At 48.5% G+C, this 25,959-nt stretch overlaps 1 protein-coding gene across 3 annotated transcripts; it reads left to right on the plus strand.

Moving 5' to 3' along the window:
• Positions 1-127: 127 nt before the first annotated feature.
• On the plus strand, positions 128-25,876 carry zc3h3 (zinc finger CCCH-type containing 3). 3 transcript variants are annotated; one of them, XM_023844725.2, is made up of 12 exons: positions 128-213; positions 990-2,301; positions 2,448-2,596; positions 9,492-9,645; positions 14,914-15,092; positions 15,188-15,272; positions 15,575-15,733; positions 15,861-15,930; positions 19,947-20,078; positions 22,689-22,852; positions 23,149-23,291; positions 25,602-25,876. In XM_023844725.2, exons 1-12 carry the CDS (start codon positions 168-170, stop codon positions 25,658-25,660), a joined length of 2,652 nt encoding a protein of 883 aa, XP_023700493.2. In that variant the 5' UTR covers positions 128-167; the 3' UTR covers positions 25,661-25,876. The 3 variants fall into 3 exon arrangements, with proteins under 3 accessions (XP_023700493.2, XP_023700492.2, XP_072566653.1); XM_023844724.2 differs by having other exon boundaries at positions 23,149-25,876; XM_072710552.1 differs by having other exon boundaries at positions 2,451-2,596; positions 23,149-25,876.
• The last annotated feature ends 83 nt before the right edge of the window (positions 25,877-25,959 follow it).

Here is a 25,959-nt window from a genome sequence, read left to right on the forward strand (position 1 = left end):
GACCGCTGAAGAAAAATTAAACTCAATTTCCCATAATTCATCGAAAAAAAAGTCATTTTCCCATAAGGCATGCCGCAGAAGCTCGAACTGCCTGATTGGATAACGGCTCGACGATTCCTTCCTCTGATTGGGTGAACTTGGCGACGCGTAGTTTGGCATTTATAGAAATGGAGGAGAAAGAATCTTTGAAGAGACAGATCGAACTGTTACAAAGTAAGTTACTGGATCGTTTTCTTCACGCATCTGACTGCCTTCAAGTCTGTGTAGTAATAAACAGTGGATGTGTTGTGAATGTTAAACAACATTTATGTAACTGGTGGCAAAATATGCTATTAAGTTATAGTTAGCTAGGAAGCTAGCTCTCTAGCAAACCACCACCGACTGAGTGAATGCTAACAACATAAACAAATGTCAGTAATGTTAACCTACGAGGCAGTTAGTAAACTGTATATGTTATTTTGTTAATGATTAGTATTTGTAAGTTTCAGAATGCTGTACAGCCTATTACATATATATGCTGTAGCATGTATGAACTTAACATAGTTATCTGTGAGTGTTTCGTGCTGTCTTCACCTATTTTCTCTGATTAAAGAAAACGAGTCGTGATACTGTTTAAATAGACTTCCAACAGTCAGCAAGTGAATTGTTTTGCGTGTTATCTAGTTATATCCACAATTGCTAGGCTGTGAAATTAAAAAAAGGTCACTACGATAGACATCCAAAATGATTTTTACTTTTCAGCCTGCATTTTGTAGATTCCTGATAAATAATTTAGCTGGTATGATTAATTTTCATACATTGCTTTATTGGAAAGTTTTAAAGTGCATTTATTGATTAATCGATGTAAACAGCAAATTTTACTGTAAATCTTTTGCATTTAAGACATTCCCTGCATTTGTGAGGGAAAATTCGAATGTCCAAAGAACAAATATCACTGGAATCCTATGGATTAAATTTCGGTTTTTGTTATTTTGTCTTGTCCAACTCAGGTCTCATCAATAACCACAAGAGTATCCATGGCAACGCCCCATCAGTTGCGGGTCAGTGGCAGAATCCTGCGCCCTCTAGAGGCAGAGGTCATGGTGCTCAGTTTCCCCACTCTTATCCCACTCGGCCGGAGCTGTATGCACCCCGGCCTGTGGGACACTGGAGGAAGAAGTACTCCCTCAGCAACCGGAGTGTCACTGCATCAAGCGACCCAACAAATCCCTCTTCTTCTGGCTCAAGCCTTGGACAAGAGGGCCCCCTAGTGACGGCGCAGCCACCAACCATGTCTGGTAGCTCTCAGCCTGCCCCTATCACAAGTACCGATCATTCTGCAACTATAACCAAGGAGCCAAGCAGTAAGGGAATAAAGGGAAGGTCCCCTGTATGTACTGCTGGTCTCCCAGAAGCGACTGGACAGCCAAGCCTGTCTGCAGTGAGCAAGCCCAGCCTATCGAGGGCTGCTGGTCCCACAGCTGAAGTTACCCCTTTAATTAGGACTCAGCAAGGCCTCAGGTCTGCAGGCAAGGTGACATCCAGTGTCCAGAAGCAGGAAGCCCAAAGTGGACCGAGCTTCAGTGTGCCTTTCCTCTTGGGGACTTCAGGCTCCTTGGCTAAGCCCCCAATGGGCTCTGCAGCTCCTGTTGCTCCTACTCCTCCTCCTCAAGCTCCCTCTGGTCAGCTTCAGCACAAGGTGCCCTCCGGTGCAAAAACAAGTGCTGGCAACCCAGCCCCACTAAAGAGGTCCAAATTCACCTGGGTGAAGGGGAGCGAGGCGCCGGCCGCCGCCCCCTCCGTTTCGGAAGCTGCCGGGGGCAGAGCGCCAGGCATCGACAGGAAGCCCCCCCGAAGGCCAAGCCTCTCGCCAGCACAGTGCCGGCTCACCAGTGCCGGGAAGTACACATGGGTGTCGGCAGTGGCAGGACGGCAGGCGAGGCCAGCCAAGCGCTTGCTGTCCCCTCGGGGGCCAGACGCGCCCGTGAAGAAGCCTAAACCCAGCCCATCTCAGGCGGCCAAGCCCAGGAGAGGCTCTCTGTCTGGGGCGAGTGCTGCTGCTGCCGCCGCGGCCCATAGCAGCCGCTACTGCTGGAAGGCGGCCGGCGTGGTGCCTAAGGGCGGCGGTGTGATGGCTAAGGGTGGCGGCTCAATGTACTGCTGGAAGGCGGCGGGCACTGTAGCTAAGGGCGCAATGGCTAAGGGTGGCAGCTCCGCGTACCGCTGGAGCTCAGACAGGACACCGCGTGGGACGTCCCCCTCAAACGGCAGTTTCAGACTAAGGAGCCGCACGAAGATCATCCGGGGGAAGCCCTATGGCAGGTGAGCATGGAGGCGACTTTCAGACAGCCACCTATCAAAGGTTTAATTTATTTTAACATTTCCAAACTCTTTATCTTGGACTGGCCTATTTGTTTACACCCGCCCTCCCTGTATGTGGCACCTCCTCTCACACCTTCTCTCTCCAGCAGCGTGAGCACAGTTCCGGCTGTGGTGGGCGGCTATTTCTCAGTGAGGAGGCGGAGTCAGCCAGCTGGGAGGCGGGGCCTGGTCGCTATCGGGAGGCACAGACTGTGCCGTCTCTCACCGACGGCCTCGCCAGGCCTCTCTAGGGCAGGTAGGTGGATTTGGGGGACCGACACGGCGGAGGCTGAGAATGTTTACCAATATGCCGGTGTCTCATGCCTGTGCAGAAGTGTTGGGGTTGTTCATTTAGCTCAAGATCTCGTCCTATCAGATTCTGTTCTTCTGTCGCAGTTGTATTCTCTGTAGTGCACTCTCATGTCTGTGTGTTGCATGGACACATGGTGTGTGTGAGGCCGTCCATACAGAGGCAAGGCATATTTATTTATATATCACTTTTACATACACAGAGGTTAATCAAAGTGTTTTACAGGAATAAAAAAAGATGACAGCTTTTTTTGTCATTATTCTTCAGTACAATGAAATTGTGTTGACATTTCTGCCTTTCCAGCAGTTGTAAAATTACCATAAAAATGAACAATAGAAAAAACACTAATTTGAAAGACCAAACAGCAGTTAGTTCCCATAAAATGCAGACAATAGGTACATACAGGTAACTATTCGGACATTATTTTTTCCCAGAATTCAATAAGCAGATTAGTAGTGTGTCTAAAATATTAATGAGATACGTATTGTGTCGCCCAAAAGTTAGTAATCTGTATAAATTCGGGGTATCTTTATGCTTATTAAATTCGGTTAGCGGAGCACGTCACGTGTGACTTTTGGTAAATCATGGAAGCGATAAGATCTGAAGTCGTGGTGAAGAAATGCACAGCTTAGCAGCCACAACATCTTTTAAAAGAAGAGATATATTGGATAAACAGGGTAAATAGACATTGGGTGGCTTTACTTTTTGCAGATTAAAGTAGCTTTATTATGGTAAATATAGTTTACATATTTCTTTCAGTTCACTTTTTTTTAAAATTTACTGCCTGTATTTATTTCAGTTTTATTTTGCGATAACTACACTGGTCCCAACAAGCCCAGTACGCACAAACACACACTGGCACTGTCAATCAGCGTGGAATAAGTCGACATGATTAGACAACACTTTACGTGGTTTTGGCTTGGCAGCCCGTCATCCAGAATAGCACCTGTGTGTTTTCTTTCCTGCATAGCGCTCGTGCCACTATGATATGCCACCGAAATTTGCACGGTGTACGAATCACCTTTGTGTTTTGTGATAATTTGAACTGCTCCCATAATTACATAGTTATATTGAAGAAAAACATTTATTATAATGAACTGAAGTGTTTTAGATACCCCAAAAGTAATTTTATTTAAAAACTAAAAAAAGCAATGGAATTAAAATATTGATGTCAGCGCATTTTCAGTGCTGATGTCATTGATTATGTTGACTAATCGCGGCAGCCCTAGTGTGTGTAAGAACACTTCTAGGGGTTCCAGTTATGGGGGTAACAGTCCTTGGGGGTTGGGACGGGTTTTTTGGTTTGGGGATGAAGAACAGAATTGATTATAGAGGTATGTGATTATACTGGTTTGGCATTACTGCCTGCCGTACCTTCTCCGGTGCCCATTGGTCAGCTGCAGAGTCATGAGCCGGGCTCCACCAATCATCAGTGTTTTGCCCCTTTAACCCCGGAACGTCGCCTGGTGGCAAAGCAGTGGCAGGGATGTCTCCCTGCCGCCCCCTGCCGCTGGATCTTGGGTTAGGTGATCTCTGCCCCCTTCTCCGCATTAAAATGTATTAAAAGTTTTTAGTTTGGTCTTAAGCGGGTTATTCTTGGGGCACCTCTGATATTCACTGGGAGCTGGTTCCAGCAGTCAGTTGTATAGAAACTACACCAAGTTCCAAAATATACAGTAAAATGGCAGCTGTCTCTGGGGAAGAAGATCCCAGGTGTAAGAGGACCTGATAGCAGCAAACTTTATGTGACCATGTGCTGAAGCTGAGGCGCACTGCCTTCTCCCGCCAGCAGGTGTCAGCATCCCCAATGCCTCGCTCGTCGTGGGCGGGCTGTAATGGATCGCTCCATCCAGCAGCAGTAGCAAGCGGGTGCCGATAGAGGGTAATTTGCAGCTGTTCTGGGCCTGGTACTGGGCCCCTATCGAGTCCGCGCACTCCATCGGCCCGAACGATAAAGGGGAGCTAATATATAATTATCCCTTGCAAATTGGATTGTTTTAACTAAGTGCGGCATGGGGGCCTGGCCCGATGGAACGCAATCACGCCTTTACAGCCCTTTCTTAACCACGTCCCTATCTCAGTGTAATTGCCTCCAGTGAATGAATATCCACACGCATTTGGCACCATTAAGATGTTTTATTCTTGTTGGGGGTGGGGGGCAGGGGGCTGAGCTACCTCTGCTGTGCTCCTCTTCCTCTTTTCTGGTCTTCTTCCTGCATTCCAAGGTCCTTTCCTGCAGTCCCTCTGTGCCCTGTACCAGTAAATGTGTTTCTCCAACTGGTTCTGGGGGACCACCAGTCGGTTCACATTTTTGCTGTCTAGGGATCCCTGAGTTGGGAAATACAGTACTGCTCTAAAACGATGATAGTGCAGGTCTTTTTGTCTACTACCCGGCATTTCCTGGCCCCCCTTTGAGCCTGTGGTCTATCCCCCCCCCCCCACCCACCCACCCACACCCCCCCCCTACCCTGTTACATAGCGTAATCGCACCCCTTCCTAGCATCCCAACACTGACACATGCATAGCCGTTAGGTTAAGGTTACCCAGAAGGTTGCCGGTTCCATTCCCCAAAGGGGGATTGCCATCTTAACATGGAGAAGCTACTTATGAATGGGTTACATGCCTTAGCTAAAAACCTAAATGTACAAGCACAAACAGCGCTATCTAACATAACTCCTTTCATGAGTCCGGAGAAATGCTTGCTGGGGTGCGGATGGAGTTGAACATTACCACACATCCCACAGATAGACAGAGTGTTTAGTCTTGGCTAAATGCTACATAAACCTGCATGGCCTCTTCATTCCTTTGTTTGTCTCTCTCTAGTCACTGATGTGCCCCCCCCCCCCCAAATGAAAAGAATACCATTTGTGGTGGTGGTGGGGGGGGGGGGGGTTGGTCTGTGCACGGTCCTGCAGATAAGAGACCCTAATAAAGAGCAAATTGAATTACTAATGATGAGGCCGTCGAGCGTGTTAAAGATGAGCATTAAAGCAACCTGACGTGCCCCCCCCCCCCCCCACCCATCTTGTGCTGGGCCGCCTCTTAATTCTGCCCCCCCAGGTTGGCAGGGAGGCCGGCTTTCCAGCTCTGGGTTATCTGCCGTTTAATTTAAAGGCGACATAAGCGTAAGTGAGCAGTTAGCGGTGTAATGAATCGCAGGCCGCACCCGACGCGCAAATAAGCCAATAAAGCAGATAAACGGCATGCTGGGATTGCTGAGGAGGTCGCTCCGCCCCCCTCCCACCCCCGCCCACCCCCTGGCGTCCCTCAGTAGAAATCCTCCAGCTGAAAGAGAACCAGATTCTATTTCCCACCGGGAATCTGGTGGAAATCTGCTGATCAGTCTGATCATCTCAGTGTGATTCTCTCCCTAGTGTGAAAATCGAATGAATGAGATTGTCCTTGTGGTTCCATCTCGTGTTAAATCTACAGATCAGAGGTCCCTCTGGATCCATTCTGTAATTTGAGATTTGACATTCCCCCCAGTCCGATGTTGTGGATGGGGAGCGACCCTCCCCCAAATGCCTCACTTCAGCATTTCTTAAAGTTTACAGAAGAAAAGCTATATAAAAATTATTTTTAAAGCATCATAAAAGATAATTAAGCTTCTATTATACTACATGCGCACATATAGTTTTGAAAATGCATGAATAGTAATTAAAATTACCCTGTTACTCCTGCATGGTGACATTTTACTGCTTATAAGGGATCCAAATCGTGGTTGTTTATGAATTTAATTAGGTTCCTCGATGCTCATTTAAGGCTTCATGCTGTGATCCAGGGTTTGTTCTCTTAAGGGCCACAAGAGGGCACTTGCTTTTTTTGCATTGCCTCCCTTCTCACATAAGTAGTTCGCAGATGGACAGATGGAGTTCTGTGCGAATGCAGATGCGTATGTTTGCCCCTCGTGCTCACTGGAACTTGAGTGTTCAGTCACTCATACAGCTGGAAGGTAGCTGGTTCGGACCTATGAGTGTCCTCTCACCTGATCGACTGTGTTAGGACCTGCAGGCGTCCCCTCACCTGCCCGACTGTGTTAGGACCTGCAGGCGTCCTCTCACCTGCCCGACCATGTTCAGCCACCTCTGACCTGAGCACAAAAGAGTACAGTTTATCTCATCTTCACAATAAATAGTATGCAGCTCTCAACGCTGCATACATGCGCACACACACACACACACACACTCCCTCCCTAGAGATGCTGTCTCACAGACTGGCAGTCCAGGAATTTCCCTACACACTGTCCATATATCCATATCTCTCTGTGGAGACTCTCCATTCATTTCTGTGGCCATAACCCTAATGCTAACTATGACACCCCTAACCCCCACCCAGCCCTAACCTTAACCGTAAGAAACCAAACAAAATACTTTTGCCATTTTTAGGTTTTTGATTACATTCTCAGATTTTTATAAAACTAAGGTATCCTTGTGGTCCCCTCAAGGTAAACATTTACAGGTGTTTATCACATTGTGAGGCGATCTGGTCCCCACAATGTAATAATTAGGAACACACTCGCAGCCTGGTGCACTCACTATCTCCACACTCACTAAAGGCCTCCCACGGTCACGAGGTCATTCTCAGTGCGTGGGTCCTTTGCGGGGAGGGCATGTGGGGAGGGTTAGTAATGGTGTCTGCCTCGCTGCCGTGTGTTTCAGCGTAGTGAAGTGTAATAATCCCCCCCCCCCAGGTCAGGTGTGGCCTTTCTGCCTGCGTCTCCCCACTACTCCTATTCCCGTAATAAATCCCAGCTCCCGCATGGCACCCCCTCCCCCCAACTGGGCTCTGGCCTCTTGCTTTATGGCCGTTGGGAAAGGGGGCAAGAGCCCCTCAGCTTGGGCTGAATAATTCATGTAAAACGCATTTAATCAGTGCATATTCCTCCAGGCGGCAGCAGAGGGCGACGTTTTTATGGACTGGGGGAGAGGGGTAATTCCCAGGTGGGCCCGGGGCCTGACCGAACCCCAGACTGCTCCCCCGCCAGCACCATAACTGCAGATTTCACGGGCGGGAGTGATGCTTAGTGGGACACGTCCAGGTATTCATGTGGTCAGGTGATTGTAGTCACGTGGTTTTGTGGTCAGGTGATCCCCAATTCAAAATCCCAGTCATGCGGTCAGACTTCCTCGGACCGTCTCCATGTACCCGACCGTAATCATGACCGCATCTGTTTGCGTTTTTATATTAGGACCCAATTGCCCCCCAGTGTTCGCATATCGCCGCCCCTCCTCGTGGGTTATTTTGGGCTGAAAACGAGCCCTCTGGGGTTTGTGCGACCAGCCCCCATACCGGTCCCCTGCCTGGTGGCCTGCAGCTTCTCCAGTTACAGCACCCCCCCCCCCCCCTCGCGGTGACAGTGGCGTGAGGATGGGCCCCGTGGGAGTCAGCGTCCGGCAGGGGGGGGGGACTTCACGTCGCCCCCGGCTGTCACTGCCGCTTGTCCTCCCAGCAGGATTACACTTTCGCTCGTGTGTAACGCCGCCCCCACCCCCCGAGATGTGGCTGCCCCATTTGAGCAAGAGCTTAAGTGTGTTAGTGACCCATCGCATGATGGAGGAGGGTGGGGAGTTGAGGGAGGAGGTGGGGGAGGGGAAGGTCAGGCTCATAACCCCGGGCATCCTCCGGGGCTGCCGCCTTGGCGATTCTGGGATCGGCTGGCTTGTATGGTCCATCAGGCCCACAAACAGCTGCTTGTGTTTGGGGGAGGGGGGGGGCAGTGACCCAGGAACAGTTGAGGAGCCTAACCAGGCTCACTGCCTCCAGTTCTGGCCAGACAGGGGATCAGAACCAGTGCTCCCTCACCTTCACTGCTGGCACTGGCAATATTACACAAAACTATGTCAGTCATGTATTGAATTTTCCAGGTATGCAGAAGGTTTGGACGTGATAGCCCGTCCCACTTCTGCTGACGTTATGGTTCCAAATTCTGAGACCAGCTTTTCTGTGGTGCCGTTTTAGAACCATTTTTTTGGTCTAGGGCCAGTTTTTGCTGTGGAAATGTGTAACTAGTAGCTCCAGATTGGGAACTGGATCGGGCACTGCTGTGGTACAAGCAAGGTATCTCAGCGCTAAGCCCAGCACAGGTCTCTGGGTTTCCCTTTGAAGACACTCGTCTGACTGGTTTTGAGAGCCCTCTGTTTCCCTCCTGGGGGGGCTGGGAGGCAATAGCTCTGTAACCCCCCCCCCCCCCTTCACATATCCATACAAATCCGTTACACCCATAGGTGCAGGATGAGATTTTTAGTCGGAATGACCAATATCCTTTACTGAAGTTCTTATGTATCATCAGTAGCTGTTAACAGCTAACAAGCATGAACATATAGGCTGACTATAGTCACTCTCATGCTGTTCAACCGTTATCTGACACTGCATTACCACCAACAACCAGAAGGGGGTGCACGCCTGAGCTGCTCACAGAGTTTGGTTGCTTATTTTGTATCACATCAGTTAAGTTGGTTGTCACCCACTATGTAAATCTGAGGCTTTATGTGGTCTGAGGGTCTGTCACAGTATTCAACCAACCACAGAGCGAAAGTATTTAAATTTCATCACCAAGACACCGGAATAGCATTGCTTCAGAAAGTCCTGGAAGTCAGCGGGTTAACATCTGACGTAACTCATACTTACAAAGGACTGCCATAAAGCCTGTTACAGGCAGTCCCAGAGTTACAATTTGCAAGTAAGCATCTGTTAGGTTTTGTTATTTAGACATGTCAATAGTCACATTGCCTTTGGTTTACAACTGTTCTTAATTGGGTTGTTTACATAATTAATAATAAATTTCGAACCAAATTCTGCTTTGATTGTCCTCACCCCACTGTGCGTGTGATTCCCTCCCCAGGCCTGTCCTCCCCGACACTACGCAGCCCCACTGCCCTGAGGGTCATCAAGACGCGATACAAGATAGTGACCCGTCGAGGGCTCCCAGGGGCCACACACAGCCCGTCATACAGCCCTGCTCTCTGCTGGAGGACCAAGAAGGTGCAGTGTGCCAGGTAAACGCAGCATACACACATACTCACTCACTCACTCACTCGCTTGCTCACTTTTACACACACACACACACACACACACACACACACACACACACTCTCACTCACTTTCTCACACACACAAACTCACTCACTCTCACACACACACACACACACACTCTTGCACACACACATTCACTCTCTCTCTCACACACACACATTCTCTCACTCACTCACTTACTGTCACACACACACACTCAATCACTCTCTCACACACACCGACTCACTCACTCTCACACACTCACTCACTCTTACTCGCACACACACACACATAAACACAAATCAACGTCCTTCCAAAAACACTCTCCCTCTGACTCCCCAGTTCTGTCCTCCTCTGCTTCTTCTGCTGTCATTAAACGATGAATGCAGGTTTGAGAGGCGCTCTACTGAGAATCTGCGTCCGGCCATTACCGTTGCCAAAGCCACGAGCCTAAATTATGGGATGCCTTATTCAGAGTTCCCCGGGGAGCTGTAGAGGCCGGCTCCATTATTTAGCAGTGCTTTCTGGAGGGCCGCTCAGGCTGTGATGCTCTTACATCTCTGTACCTTCCTCAAGAGAGAGACTGCCTTTAGTCACTGCACCACCTGCTGTCCTCTTGGGGCACTGTCTGCACTCTCCACTGTCCACTTGTCTGCACTGTCGCTGTGACACACCGAGGGTTGGCTGGGTGTGAATTCGGGGGGTGGCTTTGGTTTTCAGATCGCTTGAACAGACACAAACGAAGCGGCTTGTTTTACTGGTCTGAGTAACGACTGCCCGGAATTAGCCCATCCCCCCCCCCCACAACGTTTTGCTGTCTCCTTAATTACCCTCGTCAGAGGTGCTAACATAATTCAGTATGGAAGGTGTAATTACGCACAGCGAGTCTGTGTCTGGGAATAAGTATGTGTTAGAAAGCACAGAGAGGTATGTGTGTGTGTGTGTGTGTGTGTGTGTATGTGTGTGTGTGTGTATGTGTGAGAGAGAGAGAGCTGGTTAGTTGTGCTGCCTGTTTGTTTCATCCTTGGGAGTTACAGGGTCAGAGGTCACCGCCATTGACCTGAGGGCCAGGCTGACCTGTGCTTGACCACAGTGACCATCTGATAGCACACAGGTGTGGCATTACTGCCTTGATAACCGCCTCGGTTTGGCGCGCTCTCCCCCCTCAGAAGGGGCGTGTGCATCAGGTGTGGTCTCAGTCAGGGAATCTAGTGCCCTGATAGCCTGAGGAATTAAAAAAACAAACGAAAAAGCCTCTGTCGTTCTGATTGGTGGATGAGCCTACAATGTGACCACACCCCATGGGTGGTGCAGACAATGCGATGGCCCCCTTGTGAATCGTCCAATGAGACCATACGTTGGGGGGGAGGAGGCAACCATGCAACCACTCCTGTGTGGGAGGAGCTGGCCATGTGACAACCCCTTCATGGCCGGTGCTGATCATGTGACCATCCTCTCCCAGGACATGCCAACTCCTCGCAATCATGAATTTATGCCGCATCTGCGGATTCAACCAACCATAATGTGAAAATATTTGGGAAAAAAATCCAGAAAGTTCCAAAAGGCAAAACTTGAATTTGTTGAGCACTGAGCACTACATTGAATTCATGAGGACGGAGAGAGAGAGAGAATTTATATATTCTGTACGTATATTTTCTATGGCTGAATTGCACCAATATGGATTAAATTAATCCTGATTTAGACATAATGTAGAGTTAGTATGTCTAGGTTTAAACTGGTGGTTAATTAATCAGAGACGCGTTGCACTTCTTTATTTTAACCCTGGATTAGTTAACCCAATTTAAACTATGATTGGAATTGGATTCATTTAGGTTCAATGTCCGCCATGACGGCTTCAGACAAATGTAAACAAATTCATGATGCATCCAAGGCTAAATAAATTTGGCCCTAAATAAAGTTAACATAAATGTCTTGTGAACTTTTAAAAAAGTTATGCTTTTGCTTGAGTTATGCCGAATTACTTTACTTTTTCACACACACCTTGGACATTAATAGAGCAGTAGTCCTTTCAATTATGAAAAAGTTCTCCATTGTACCACCTGGGTCAGTAATCAAAATAAGCATGGGAGATGCTGAAAGTTCAAAGGTTAAACATCATACATAATTTTATATGACACTACACCACCACACCAAAACAATGGAGGACAAATAAGTTATGTTAAGTTTGTTAGTTATTCGTTAGTTATTGAGGGATTGAATGCAATCAAAACGGGAGACCTGTTCTTTATATTTTATTTATACGACCCGTGCCATGTTCATGATTCTTATTAAATCTGGCCAGCAGATCAATCTTTCGTTTTCGTTTTTCCACAGAATAAAAATTTGTGTAACGTTATCATGCTAATAAGCGCTGGCAAGTTTCACAGCTGGCAACGGCGATATTAGATAAAAGTATACTGGTTAGGGATCGAATTTTCCGATGCAGAAATATGGAGACACAGGCAGAAATGTATTAATTGAGGCAGTAAATGTAATTGGGGTAGAAAAATAATTCCGTCTGCTCAGTTTTTGCTCCGCTGCGTTTCTTCTGCACTTCCATGTAACTAACATGCTAGCGCCAGTGCTTGGAGTCAACCAATCGGTAAGCTATGGCGGAGTGAAGGCGCCTGTTTCTGCAGAGGATGCCCATGAACCATCTGATAACTCCCCGTAACATAAAAATGCAGAGCTGGAGAAGTGGAGGTACAGCAGAGTTTCTCTCACTTCCATGCATGGTAGCTGGTCTATCTTTCCCACTGAGGTATATGACTCACACTTTTGTAAATCGATGCCCCTCGGAAAACTCAGCATTGATTTAAAATATTCAATTGTGTTTAACCTGTCTCGAATTTTCTTACATGGGACTCTTTCCACCAATCCCACCCAGCAAAGAAAAATAGCAATCTTGTCAATAAAACGGAAACAGGCCGAACATAAACCTCCTCAAGGGGTGGTTTAAATATGACTGCTAATCCAGCTTTATACTAGGTTTTAATTCACTGGTGCAACAAACCTGAATTTAATATAGGTTTAAGTGCAAATTCAACTGAGATTATCAAAGGTTTAGATTTAACCAGGATTAATTGTGAACTAAATTCAAACTAGGTTTAAAACTAGGTTTAAAGTTAAGTTTGGTGTAACAGGTATTAGGAGATAAATCTTGATTTAATCCAGTTTAAAAGTTAAACCATGTTGGTGCAACCCAGCGTATGTGACACTGCAAATACTACGCCATTTCAAATAAGGCACTTGAGCCTCGCAGATACCAAGGCACAACTGTATAGTTACCGCTTAATTCCTACCACTAGGTGGCCATAATTTTGTGCTGGTGCCCAGCTTCTGCTAACACTGCACTGTCCCCACCCCTGCCAAACCACCAGGCCCCTTCTCTGTAATATATGGGGCAGGTGTGCCCCTCAGATCTACATTGTAGGCTCATTTTCATGAGCTTCAGTGCATGGGGCAGTGGAGCTAAACACAGCACTGCACTCTGCGGATTCTCTCACTGTATTCACAGCACTGCGCTCTGCGGATTCTCTCACTGTATTCACAGCACTGCGCTCTGCGGATTCTCTCACTGTATTCACAGCACTGCGCTCTGCGGATTCTCTCACTGTATTCACAGCACTGCGCTCTGCGGATTCTCTCACTGTATTCGTTTATTTTTTTCTTTTCTCAAAACAGCTAATCTGCACCTCAACTTTGTAACTGGAGTGTAATTCTTTAACAGCCGTGCCCCCTTTCTGCCAGTGTCTGCAGTGCGTGTCTTGTTTCACACCCCAGGCACTGCCATGCAGAGCCAGCCTGTTGGGTCTGGGCACGGCACCAGCTGTTGGTCTGCTCAGAGGGCCCCTGCAGTTTAATGTTACCTCCCCCGCCCCCACACATCCTCACCCCAAGCGGGAGGCTCGACAAACAAACGAGGTCATTAAGACGACTGGATGGTTATTCGCTTTAATAAGCGCCATTAAAATTCAGTGTGTCAACAGAGCCGTGTTATCAGCCACCTTCCTTATAATGGGCTCTGCGAGGCCAGATTACACCCCCAGTAAGCGCAGGTATCGCCGGCCTGCATCTTTACTGCCGTATAAAACACATTTTTAATGCTGGCATCGGACCCGGCTGCCTCGTGCCACTGGCTTGGCGCGTCTGCGTGCCTGGCAACACACGTGCGCTGTGCACTCATCTCGGAAAGGCACACTAAACGCACACGTCATCCCGAAGGGGTAAATACAAATAACATGCAGTTTAAGGGTCTAACAGCAGAAGCCCCAGTTTCAGCAGATCTGATCTCAGGTTACTGATTGTTACGTGCATGTGCCCACCCCTGTAGCACTCAGAACCCCCTCACTGCTGGATCAGGCTGCAATCGAGGTGACCCCACCCCACCCCGTCCGCAATTCCCAGCATGCAGGATAATTTAGGCTCCCATAGGAACCCCCAGCAAGCAGGAGAAATTGGATACCGTCTCAGTCTCCCCTACATTAATAGTATCTGCAGTTGGATCCATGAAGCGTGGTCTGGGGGGGCGTAGACCACCCATCTCGATCTGGATCATCCCGGACTGACTGCGTGTCCTGAGTAGGGCTTATCTGTTGTACCTTTGATCAAACTGCTGCATGCAAATTGCCATGTTAAATATCCAGTCCTATTAGGGAACAGAAGTCTACATTTATCAGCTGTGCGACTCTGTTTGACTCAAGGGCGAGAATAATGTTCTAAGTAATGCCGATGTAGCACTTTATTTAAGCCAGACTGCATGAACTTAACAGCAACAACACCCTTATTCTGAGGGCGGAAGCAGGTTCTGATACAGGGGTTCAGTCTGGAACGGAGCTGTTCAGGGTTTCTTTAACCTGGGACTCAAAAAAAAAACCAACATTCAGCACGTTCTGCGCAAGCCGGAGGTTGCGACAGGAGCTCTGTGCATGACCTCCCCCTCGCAACGTTCAGCTTGCCTGTGCATTTCCTGCGGCAGCAAACCGGCGATTGTGGCTGTATCGGGGGCACCAATTTCTGCATGTCGCATAAACCAAAGTCAGATAGATCATCACATGGCGTAATGCTGAGTCCCCCTTACCCTTACCCCTAACCCCACAGATGGGGATGCACTCAGTGGCGCCCCCCTTCTGTCGATCTGTGCGCCTTGATAGGGGGATTTATTCAGATGCAGATCTTAGTGATTGAGTTTAGGCACACTGCCTCATGTGACTCGTCTGTAATAAAACACCCCCTCCCTTCTCTTCCTTTAGGACGCTGCTGCAGAACAGGCTCCGGACCCCCCCGGGGCCCCTCCCGGATCAGGGGGTGCGTCCGTGGAGGGGGAGGGGCATGCGCTGGATCGGAGGGGCGCTATACCGTGTCTCTGCCAACAAGCTGTGCCGCACGGCGTCCCTGGGCTCCCCCACCATCAGCACCCGGCTCAGAATCGGTGAGGAAGGAGCCGCCGGGGGCTGGGATCATGTGTGTTTGTCGCTCAAGGCCTGAAGAATAATGTTGTCTCCTCCCCCCCCCCACCCCCAACAGGAAGGAGCCTTGCTTCTCAGGACCTGCCAGCGTACACCTCCCCTGGTGGCCTGAGCAGAGGCTCCAGCACCAGATACCTGGCCAGGTGGGTGGGGCTTGGGCCAGGTGGGCGTGGCCAGATCGGTCATGACTCTGTTGTTATGCAAAAAGTACAAAGCATAGTAGGTGGGATGATGGACTTTTAAGGGAGATAAGCAGAGAACCTTTAATAAAGCCCTGATGACCTTTTATACAATAACTGAGGCTTTTAGGCTGAAAAGGGCAAGCTGGGCGGCACGTTGGGTCACCCGTAAGCCCGGCTCGCTGCCCTGCCCTCGGCCCCCTTGCGCTGTAACACGAATGCGCGTGTTCATACCGCCGAGCTCATGTGGGTGTTCGTCCCGCCAGCCGTGCCCTCCAGCGCAGCCGCTCCGTCATCAGGCACGCCCTGCAGCGACACCAGCGCAGCAAGCAGTACTGCATGTACTACAACCGCTTCGGGCGCTGCAGCCGCGGAGAGGGCTGCCCCTTCATCCACGACCCCGACAAGGTGGCCGTATGCACCAGGTACAGCCTGCTCTGCTGGAAAGTCATAAAAATATTCACATTAATGGCATTCATACGTCCTTTTTTTTTTTTGAGAAGTGACTTGCTAAGACCAGCTGACTGAGGCTTCTCTGAATGGCCGTTGCAGGTTCTTGCGAGGCACATGCAAGCAGGCGGACGGCACCTGCCCGTTCTCGCACAAGGTGTCCAAAGAGAAGGTAAGCAGCAGATCTGAAGGTCTCATCATTAACACTGAATTTATGCACGGGGTGGTGTTCCGAAGCTCCGCCCCTGACCCCGCCCCTTGGCTACATCTTCCTTCTTGGAAGCCAATGTTTGTGTCACCATCATGGTAAACTGGTATGAGGGCAGGACTGAGCCCCCAGCCCAGGAGCCCGTGTAGTGAGACTCGGATGTGCTAACGTGTAAATCCCGTCCGGCCGCTGACTGATGGCGACGGCATAGAGCAGCTGTGGCCGTGGTGTATTGGGTTCTCGTGGGTGACCTGCATTCCCTGCATGCCTGGGATCCTCTGTTGGCAGTGATCCCCACCCCCGTCCCAAATGGGAGGCCCGAGTCTTCCTCACCCAGTACCGAGGTCCATTGAAAGCAGCCTAGTCTTCCTCCATCACTTTCTCTGCCATTGATTTGACCCGTTATTCTCATTTTTTTTTTTATCAATTGGGTATAGGAGGGGCAGGTCTCTTCACTGGATTGGCCTTCCCGGTAAGAGCGATGTCTTTCTCCCTCCTGTCATCGGTCAAAATTAAAGATAATCTTTTAGGGCATCAACAGCAAACACAGGTGCCCCACAGTTCATGATTATAACTATTAATAAAATATTAAACGTTGAGGTAATTCAACGATAAGCACCAGGCTTGTAGGCTGTCCCTGTAAGGTGCACCTGGAGTGCTTTGGGAGAGACTGCAGATTTCTGGAGGATCTGGTTGCATTTCAGCTACTTCGATGTCGGATTCCTTATCTGTTTGCTCTGCCAGGTTTTTGATTTAGGGGTTGTGCATGAACCTTAACCCGGTTAGCTTTACAGGTATTTTGATTTAGTGGTTTTGCAAGGACCCTGACACTATTGGGTTGTCAGGCTTTGATTAGCTTTGCAGGTATTTTGATTTAGGGGTGTTGCAAGGGCCATGACACTATTGGGTTGTCAGGCTTTGATTAGCTTTGCAGGTATTTTGATTTAGGGGTGTTGCAAGGGCCATGACACTATTGGGTTGTCAGGCTTTGATTAGCTTTGCAGGTATTTTGATTTAGGGGTGTTGCAAGGACCCTGATACTATTGGGCTGTCAGGCTTTGATTAGCTTTGCAGGTATTTTGATTTAGGGGTGTTGCAAGGACCCTGATACTATTGGGTTGTCAGGCTTTGATTAGCTTTGCAGGTATTTTGATTTAGGGGTGTTGCAAGGGCCCTGACACTATTGGGTTGTCAGGCTTTGATTAGCTTTGCAGGTATTTTGATTTAGGGGTGTTGCAAGGACCCTGATACTATTGGGCTGTCAGGCTTTGATTAGCTTTGCAGGTATTTTGATTTAGTGGTTTTGCAAGGACCCTGATACTATTGGGTTGTCAGGCTTTGATTAGCTTTGCAGGTATTTTGATTTAGGGGTGTTGCAAGGGCCCTGACACTATTGGGTTGTCAGGCTTTGATTAGCTTTGCAGGTATTTTGATTTAGGGGTGTTGCAAGGACCCTGATACTATTGGGCTGTCAGGCTTTGATTAGCTTTGCAGGTATTTTGATTTAGGGGTGTTGCAAGGACCCTGATACTATTGGGCTGTCAGGCTTTGATTAGCTTTGCAGGTATTTTGATTTAGGGGTGTTGCAAGGACCCTGATACTATTGGGCTGTCAGGCTTTGATTAGCTTTACAGGTATTTTGATTTAGTGGTTTTGCAAGGGCCCTGACACTATTGGGTTGTCAGGTTTTTGTTTTTTTTTTTGCTTTACAGGTATTTTGATTTCAAGATTTTTCCAAGAGCCACCACACTGTTGTGTGGCCAGGTATCCTGATTTAGGGGTTGTTTTGTGCTCCCATTGCTTGCTGGGGCATAGACTGCCCCAGGCTACCACAAACTGTGACGATCTCAGCCGTGAGGCTCTGATGGTGCTTTGCGGTGACAGTGGTGCATCACAGAACCTGCCACCTATCTCTGCTTCACTGCTTGGATGTGAGGAATTCCTGCCTGTTTATCAATCTGCCAGCCTCACTCCATCTCTGCCTGTCTGCCTACATTTCACTCTATGCCGTTTGGCTGCCTGCCTGTCGGTTTGCCTGTCTGTCAGCATATCTTACTGTCTGTCTGCCTACCTGCCTGACTTATTCTCTGTCTGTCTACCTGTCTATCTGCCTACCTGCCTGTCTTATTTTCTGTCTGTCTACCTGTCTATCTGCCTACCTGCCTGTCTTATTCTCTGTCTATCTACCTGTCTGTCTGCCTACCTGCCTGTCTTATTCTCTGTCTGTCTACCTGTCTATCTGCCTACCTGCCTGTCTTATTCTCTGTCTGTCTACCAGTGTTAATTTTGACAGCAGATTTCAATTTAGTTTTAGTCATAGTCTTTTGACTAAAATGCAATTTTAGTTTTAGTCATATTTTAGTCATCTGTTTTGTTTTAGTTTTAGTCTAGTTTTAGTCGACTAAAAAGCATAAGATTTTAGTCGACTAAATCTACTGTAGATTTAGTTGACTAAAATATATTGGGTTTAATTTAAATGTAATTTAGTTAAACCGTGGTAATATACAAAATATTCTAACTTAAAATTAAATAAAGCCAAGTCTCATTAAATATGTGGAATATCGTCTTTCCATAAAAACCAAAAATTAGATATGCATTGTTTAGAACTTGCATATGACATTCTTCATTCTGTAAAGCAAAAGTGCAACTCCAAATTATTTAAAAGAAAAACTGTATTTGGCAGTAATGCCATTGCAAATACTGCATGACCTGAAAAAATTACCTTGCAGATGTCGCTTTAGATTTGTTGTATTTTTACCAGCGATTTCCGCTCCACACGGTTTACACAAGGTCTTGTTTGTCTTGACATCAAACGTGAAATTATTCCATATACCTTCTCTTCTTTTTCTCCCAGCCATTGCCATGTCATTTTAGTTTAAGTCGGACAGACACCCACCAATGTATGCAAGATGTACTGTCGCATCTTGCGTCGCAAGGTGGATCAGTATCTTAATTTTCAAATGTGCGTGTGCGTCTTACCGCGCCACGCACCAAGATTAATTCTGATTGGATCATTTCCAAAAACGTCCCTCACTCACATTTTCGTCTCGTTTTTATTAGTTAACGAAAATGTCAATATATTTTTATTATAGTTTTCGTCATCATCACTTAATTTTTATTTAGTTATCGTCTCGTTTTCGTCAGTGAAAATTTGTCGTTGACGAAAATTATAACGAAAATATTTCGTCAACGAAATTATCACTGCTGTCTACCTGTCTATCTGCCTACCTGCCTGTCTTATTCTCTGTCTGTCTACCTGTCTGTCTGCCTACCTGCCTGTCTTACTGTCTGCTTAACTCCAGGCCCTACCTGCTAAAATTGAGTCTGCTTTAATGCCCCTTTTAACACATGGGTCTTGCACATGTGCAGTTTGGAAGTGGTTCTGAACCTGATACAGGCGCAGTAGAGAAGAAGCCTCACCCAGTAACCGGAGTGTTTCTCTGGCCTGCGAGTCCCTGGCGGATGTCTTCACCCCGAGCATATAAACGCGTCACAACATCTGTCCCAGGCCCTGCCTGGGTAAATATTTCTGTAGCAGTTAATTAGGCAGCAGTGACATGATCCTCCACTGAAAGCCTGTTTCAGGGTTTATATTTAGAGTGGCCTTAATGTCATACTGAGTACATACGGAAGGTGTCCCTGGATGGACACTATGGGCGGACGATGAAAGAATAAAGCTTCTGTTCGCCTGTCTATCCAGAGACTTCAGTCTGTCTGTCTTTCTGCTCGTCCCTCTCTATAACATTTGTTCTTATCATATATGTGAACACGTGTGTCCCACCCAGGATCCATGTGGAGCATGTGGGTGTATGTAATGCTGGGAAGAGTTGGAATAGCTTGATTGTACATTGAGGGTGGTAGATATTCATATCTGTGTTCTGATGAACCAGGTGGTCACAATCTGTGATAGCCAATGGAAAGGTAGAATACTTTTGAATACTAATGATGAAGGTGACATCCCATCCTCCCTCCCCTCACAGATGCCGGTCTGCTCCTTTTATCTGCGAGGCATCTGCAACAACAGCAGCTGCCCCTACAGCCACGTGTATGTGTCCCGCAAGGCTGCGATCTGCCAGGACTTCGTCCGGGGCTATTGCCCTCAGGGGGAGAAGGTAGGTCCCATCACGCCCCGTGGGCGTCCTCTCTGCCCCACCGGCCTTGCCGCCACTGTAATGCTTGGGAAATAAGGTTTACATTGAGCAATACAGAGGAAATGCAAGTCAGGCAAATCAGGTAAATCGGCAGAGCGCAGTTTTAATCTGGAGGGACCGCCGTTGTTTTTTAAGCAATGAAGATAAACCCGCCTCCTTGGAAAGCCCCGCCTCCTTGGAAAGCCCCGCCTCCTTGTAAAGCCCCGCCTCCTTGGAAAGCCCCTCCTCCTTGTAAAGCCCCGCCTCTTCTCCGTCCACACTCGCCCAGGGTTCACCCACCCTGTGTCCTCCCGCTCTTTTTCCTCTTTTTCTTCCAGTTACCTCTTTCACGTCCTCACATTCTGCGGGTCTTTATGTCACAGAGTATCCCCCTCATCACCCCCCTGGACCACTTAACTGCCACGGTAACCGTGCTGTGGCTTCCTGATAAGTACCAGAGAGATTTCCCTTCAGATGTTACCTTTTCTGCTTCCTCAGCTCCGCGTCGAACAGTCTCTCTCTCTCTCTCTCTCTCTCTCTCTCTCTCTCTCTCTCTCTCCCTCATTCTTTGCCCCTTTTCTTCTCTCTTTTCTCCACTCCTCTTGATGCCAGGGCATGTTTTAAATATTCCAGTGGAAAAGGCGCGCGTGTAAAACAAAGGCAGTATTAATATTTATTCTATTATCCGAAGTGCTTAGTCTGAGGCTTCAGGCCGCTGGTCCCAAAGCGAGATGGATGGCAGCCCCTAATTATTAATGGGGGAAGTGCTGATGGAGTCGGCCCAGCGGGCCTCGGCCACTCGCGGGTTAAGCCCCGCCCTCTCGATCGTGCTGACTCGGCCCTCTTGCTGCCGCCGAAACGGCCCTAATAGACCCCTGGGATGCCAGCTCCGGGACTTAAATCAAGTGGGAGCCCATGAGCGTGCTCTCAGATGAAGATGTCCCGTCCACGGGAGATTAAGAGTATGTGTCTGTGCGAGTAGGTGTGCGCGTGTGCATGTAAAAAGCCCAGGAAGAGGCTGTGTGGGATGTGGTTTTACACACTGTACTTTGGGGGGAAGTATCTTCTGTTGCTGTAACATGGCATCGTCCCCAAACCTCCCCAGGCATCCAATACCTTAACCGTCATGCCACCTGCTGGCTGTTAGCTGCATAGCGAAGCCCCCCCCCCCCCCAAAGCCTGTGCTTCTACCACGGTCCTCCTTTGTCCATTTTATGGACAGTGGAGTTTGTGTTACAGGCAGGCCAGCTGCATGCTAATTCATAATCCATAGCCGTGAGATTAAAGTGTCAGGCTGATGTGTTTATTTGTGTGGCCCGGGTCAGACCGGACCCCCGCAGGTCTCCGTGTGTCCATCTACCCATGCGCGCATGCTTTTCTATATCCACCCGCTCTTAACTGAGCATATGTGACACGTAAACTATAACGAAATAGGGACATGGGGTCTTGGTTACACTCGGCAATCTTCGGTCCTCGTCTTTCTGGGTACATGGTGCATGGTAGGAAATGCAATAACCAACCAAGTGAAATTTGGCAGCAGTTGCCACTGCACAAGAAGCACAGCAGTTTAAGCAGAGCATGGAGGGCCGGCAGGGTGTGGTGGGGGGACTGGAGGGTGGTTGGCATTGGCTCGAAGTCCAGGGAACCTGATCCACTGCCCCACCCCCAAGAACTATTTTAGGACCAACCTGCTCCCTTTGGCCTGGACCCATATGAAGCTGTGATTACAGCCCGGGACAGGTGGGTGCTGGGCTGGGGCTCTAGGAGGTCTGGATGCTGGGCTAGGGCTCTGGGAGGTCTGGGTGCTGGGCTGGGGCTCTGGGAGGTGTGGGTGCTGGGCTGGGGCTCTGGGAGCTGTGGGTGCTGGGCTGGGGCTCTAGGAGGTCTGGGTGCTGGGCTAGGGCTCTGGGAGCTGTGGGTGCTGGGCTGGGGCTCTGGGAGGTCTGGGTGCTGGGCTGGGGCTCTGGGAGCTGTGGGGGCTGGGCTGGGGCTCTAGGAGGTCTGGGTGCTGGGCTAGGGCTCTGGGAGGTCTGGGTGCTGGGCTGGGGCTCTGGGAGGTGTGGGTGCTGGGCTGGGGCTCTGGGAGCTGTGGGTGCTGGGCTGGGGCTCTGGGAGGTCTGGGTGCTGGGCTGGGGCTCTGGGAGCTGTGGGTGCTGGGCTGCGGCTCTGGGAGGTCTGGGTGCTGGGCTGCGGCTCTGGGAGCTGTGGGTGCTGGGCTGGGGCTCTGGGAGCTGTGGGTGCTTGGAGCTGTGTTTGTCCACGCACAGATTAAGAAGACAAAGTGAGGTGCACAGGCAGGCCTAAGGAAGTGTTTCTGTGTGACTGTGAACTTTTCTGGGATTATGTTTCCGCGTGATGATGGCCGCATCTGTGTGATAACGGTCATTTCCTTGGAATGATGGCCACATCTGTGTGATGATGGCTGTTTCCTTGCGATGACGGTCGTGTCCATGTGATGATGCCCGCGTCCGTGTGATGATGCCCGCGTCCGTCAGATAATGAATCTTTCAGGGTAACACGCATGTTCCCATGTGCCCGCAGCCCCTCGCGGCCGCTCCACCTCTTACCGCTCTCTCTGCCCCCTCCCCGCAGTGTAAGAAGAAGCACACCCTGGTGTGCCCCGATTTCTCCAGCGCCGACGGCTGCCCCCGCGGCTCCAGGTGCCAGCTGCAGCACCGCCTGCCTTCCAAGCGCCCGGGTCAGCGCCAGACCTCCACACCAGCCAGGCGGAACCGCAGACCGGAGAGCCCAGAAAGGTCAGGGTGAGCCGGCAGGCCAGTGGCCCCGGAAACGCTAATGCTGCGTGGAGAGACACGCCTCAGGGCAGGACGGGAGTGTGTGTGTGTGTGTGTGTGTGTGTGTGTCTATGTGTGTGTGTGTGTCTGTGTCTGCCTGCCTGTGTGTGTTTGTGTGTGTGTGTCCACACAATGTGGTTTTATTACCTGTTATATTTTAACCAAAAGTCTTATGGTTGTCATTTTTGGGATTATTTTTTGTGTAGCACTGAGAACTGCGACTGTAAATGAGATAAACTGCACCCTTTCATCCCCAGGTCAGAGGTGGCTGAATGCAGCCAGGCAGGTGAGCGGACGCCTGCGGATCCTAACAAGCTGCCATCGTTCATCTCCCTGTCCAGCTCCCCGGAAACACCTGAGCCATCGGACGCATCCCCTGCTGAGGGGCCGGAGGGCTCCGGTAAGGACCGCACACGTCTACTTAGCAGTCCAGTGTATAAACAACAAACCGCAGTGTTTCAAATGAAAGAAGAGCTGGCGTTCTGATTAAAGAACCAGATAAATACCCAGTTCAGTGGGCGTTTAAGATGGTCCAACAGACCGCAGAGGAGAATGTATTGCAGTATATTTTAGGGACACAGCCATGTAAATGTGTGTAAAGATGGGAGAGAACAGCATGAGGTTTTTGGGGGTATAACCCTCCGAACCTGCCAGCTCAGCTCCCAGAGGAGGAGGCGGTATTTGTGGGAAAGGAAAGCTACCATATTGGGTATCCACTGTTATTGGACAGGATCGGGGGCTGATGCTGGCTGTCCGGACCCCCTGGCTGCAGTTTGGGGCAGGACTGTGGGGAGCCCTGCTTCAGTGGCCTTCGGGGGGGCGGGACCCGGCATGGCTAACTCATAGCTTAGCAAAAGGCCCATAATGCACCTGCATTCGAACTTGGGCTATCACTAATGATTACATCAATAATCAAGTAATCTACTGATTAATCTGATGATTAATCAATTAATTGTTAATATATAATATAATATATACATTGCAGTTGCTGCAAGGAAGGAACCAACTAACCCTTGTAGGTTGCCCACTCAGTCACACATACAATCAGTTTAAGCACTAAGCACTCCAGTTTACTTAAGTTGCATGTTTTTGGACAGTGGAAGGAAACATGCACATGCATTTGTCACATCGTAAGTTCATGCCATTTTCACTCAGTCACAGGAAACAAAATTTAGCAAGCTTTGCAATTTTAATGATAGTTCCGTTTCATCATTATCTAGTACAAAACAAAACATGCAATACATTCACAAAAAATAGTTATATGATTATTATGTACTGTATTATGTAAGGTGACAGGCCGTTTTAGCAGTGAAAATTTTGACATGCAGGAATCGTAGATTAGAATTAAGCAAAATAATTTGTCAATGTGATGACAAAGACAGTCTAGGCCACTCCAACAAACTAAGTGGCTAACTTTGGATTATCGGGTGAGCCCGTCAAACCTGAATGCCTTCATTTAAGATGCACTCAATATAGACAAACATATTGGGACACCTGGCTTTTACACTCACAGGAACTTTTATGACGTCCCATATTGAATCCAAAGGAGTCAATATGAAGCTGGCCCCCCCTTTGCAGTAATAAAGCTGCCACTCTTCTGGGGAGGCTTTCCACAAGATTTTGGAGTGTATCTGTGGGAATTTTTGCCCATTCATCTAGAACAGCGATTTGTGACACCAGGCACTGATGGTAACATGAAGGCCTGGCCTGCAATCTCCATTCTCGTTCCTTGCTCAATGGGGTTGAGGTTAGGGCTCTGTGTGGGCCAGTCAAGTTCTTCGACACCAAACTCACCCAAACATGTCTTTATGGACCTTGCTGTGTGTTCTGGGGCACAGGAAAGGACCTTCCCTTAACTGTTCCCACAAAGTTAGAAGCATAGAATTGTCTAAAATGTCTTGGTATGTTGAAGCATTAAGAGTTCCCTTCACTAGAACCAAGGGTCTTAACTCATCCTCTGAAAAACAACCACATACCATCATCCCTCCTCCTCCCAAACATTACAGTTGGCACAATGCAGTCAGGCAGGTAATGTTCTACTGGCATCTGCCAAACCCAGACTCGTCCAAAAGACTGCCAGTCAGAAAAGTGTGATTTGTCACTCCACAGAACACGTGGAGTCTAGTGACAGTGTGCTTTACACCACTCCGTCCTACACTTGGCATTGCGCTTGGTGATGTAAGGCTTGCATGCAGCTCAGACATGGAAGTTCTGGGCTGGGACTGACTGACTCATTGCAAAGGTGATATCCTTAAATTCACTTAGCTTTTCAAAACAACCCATTCTTTCACAAACGTTTATAACCATGACTGCATGGCTAGGTGCTTGATTTTATACACCTGTGGCAAAGGGTCTGAATGATGCACTTCAATTCAATCTTAAGAGGTGTATCCCAGTACTTTTGCCCATACAGTCTATATTGTCATAATGCTTTGCAATACTGACAGACGACTGCATTCTTATTTACTTATAATGTGAATTTCTTCCACTTATTATTTGGACCCTCTGTGCTCCGTCTCCCTTCCACCATATTGCCGAGTAAAAGATTTAATATCGAGGCTTTTTAATAATCAAGAAATTAAGTTTAATCAAGTCATCGTGACAGCTCTAATTTGAACCTTTGTGCCAGAAACATGGGGCCATTCTTAAGTTTGATTTAGCTGAGAGAAAAAGGAGCATGTTTCTAATTACGTTTTCCCCCCCTATAAAGACAGGTCCTCTTTAACGGCTGTTCCTGAGAGGAAGCTTCAGATTAAGCCTCGTTTCTAGAATGGGCACAGGGCGTTTCTGGAGGATGACTTTCCACAGCTCCGCCTCCAAATTTTGCTGTGGCCCCTCCCCCTGGTATGTTAGCCACGCCCCTTTTGATATTGTTATTTTACTGTCCTGTCCCATGACAGGCCTGCTCACCAAATGAATTTTAATTTATAAACGCTGAATTAAAAGACAAATAAAGATTTTATTTATATATACTGTTGATTAAAACCTGTCTCTGTGATGTTCTGTGGTTATGATGTAGATGGAGGTCGTCCTCCAACGCTCGAGTCATGGCGTAATGACGTGGTCAG

Source organism: Paramormyrops kingsleyae, chromosome 4 (genome assembly GCF_048594095.1).
Source record: "Paramormyrops kingsleyae isolate MSU_618 chromosome 4, PKINGS_0.4, whole genome shotgun sequence".
NCBI classification, from domain to species: domain Eukaryota; kingdom Metazoa; phylum Chordata; class Actinopteri; order Osteoglossiformes; family Mormyridae; genus Paramormyrops; species Paramormyrops kingsleyae.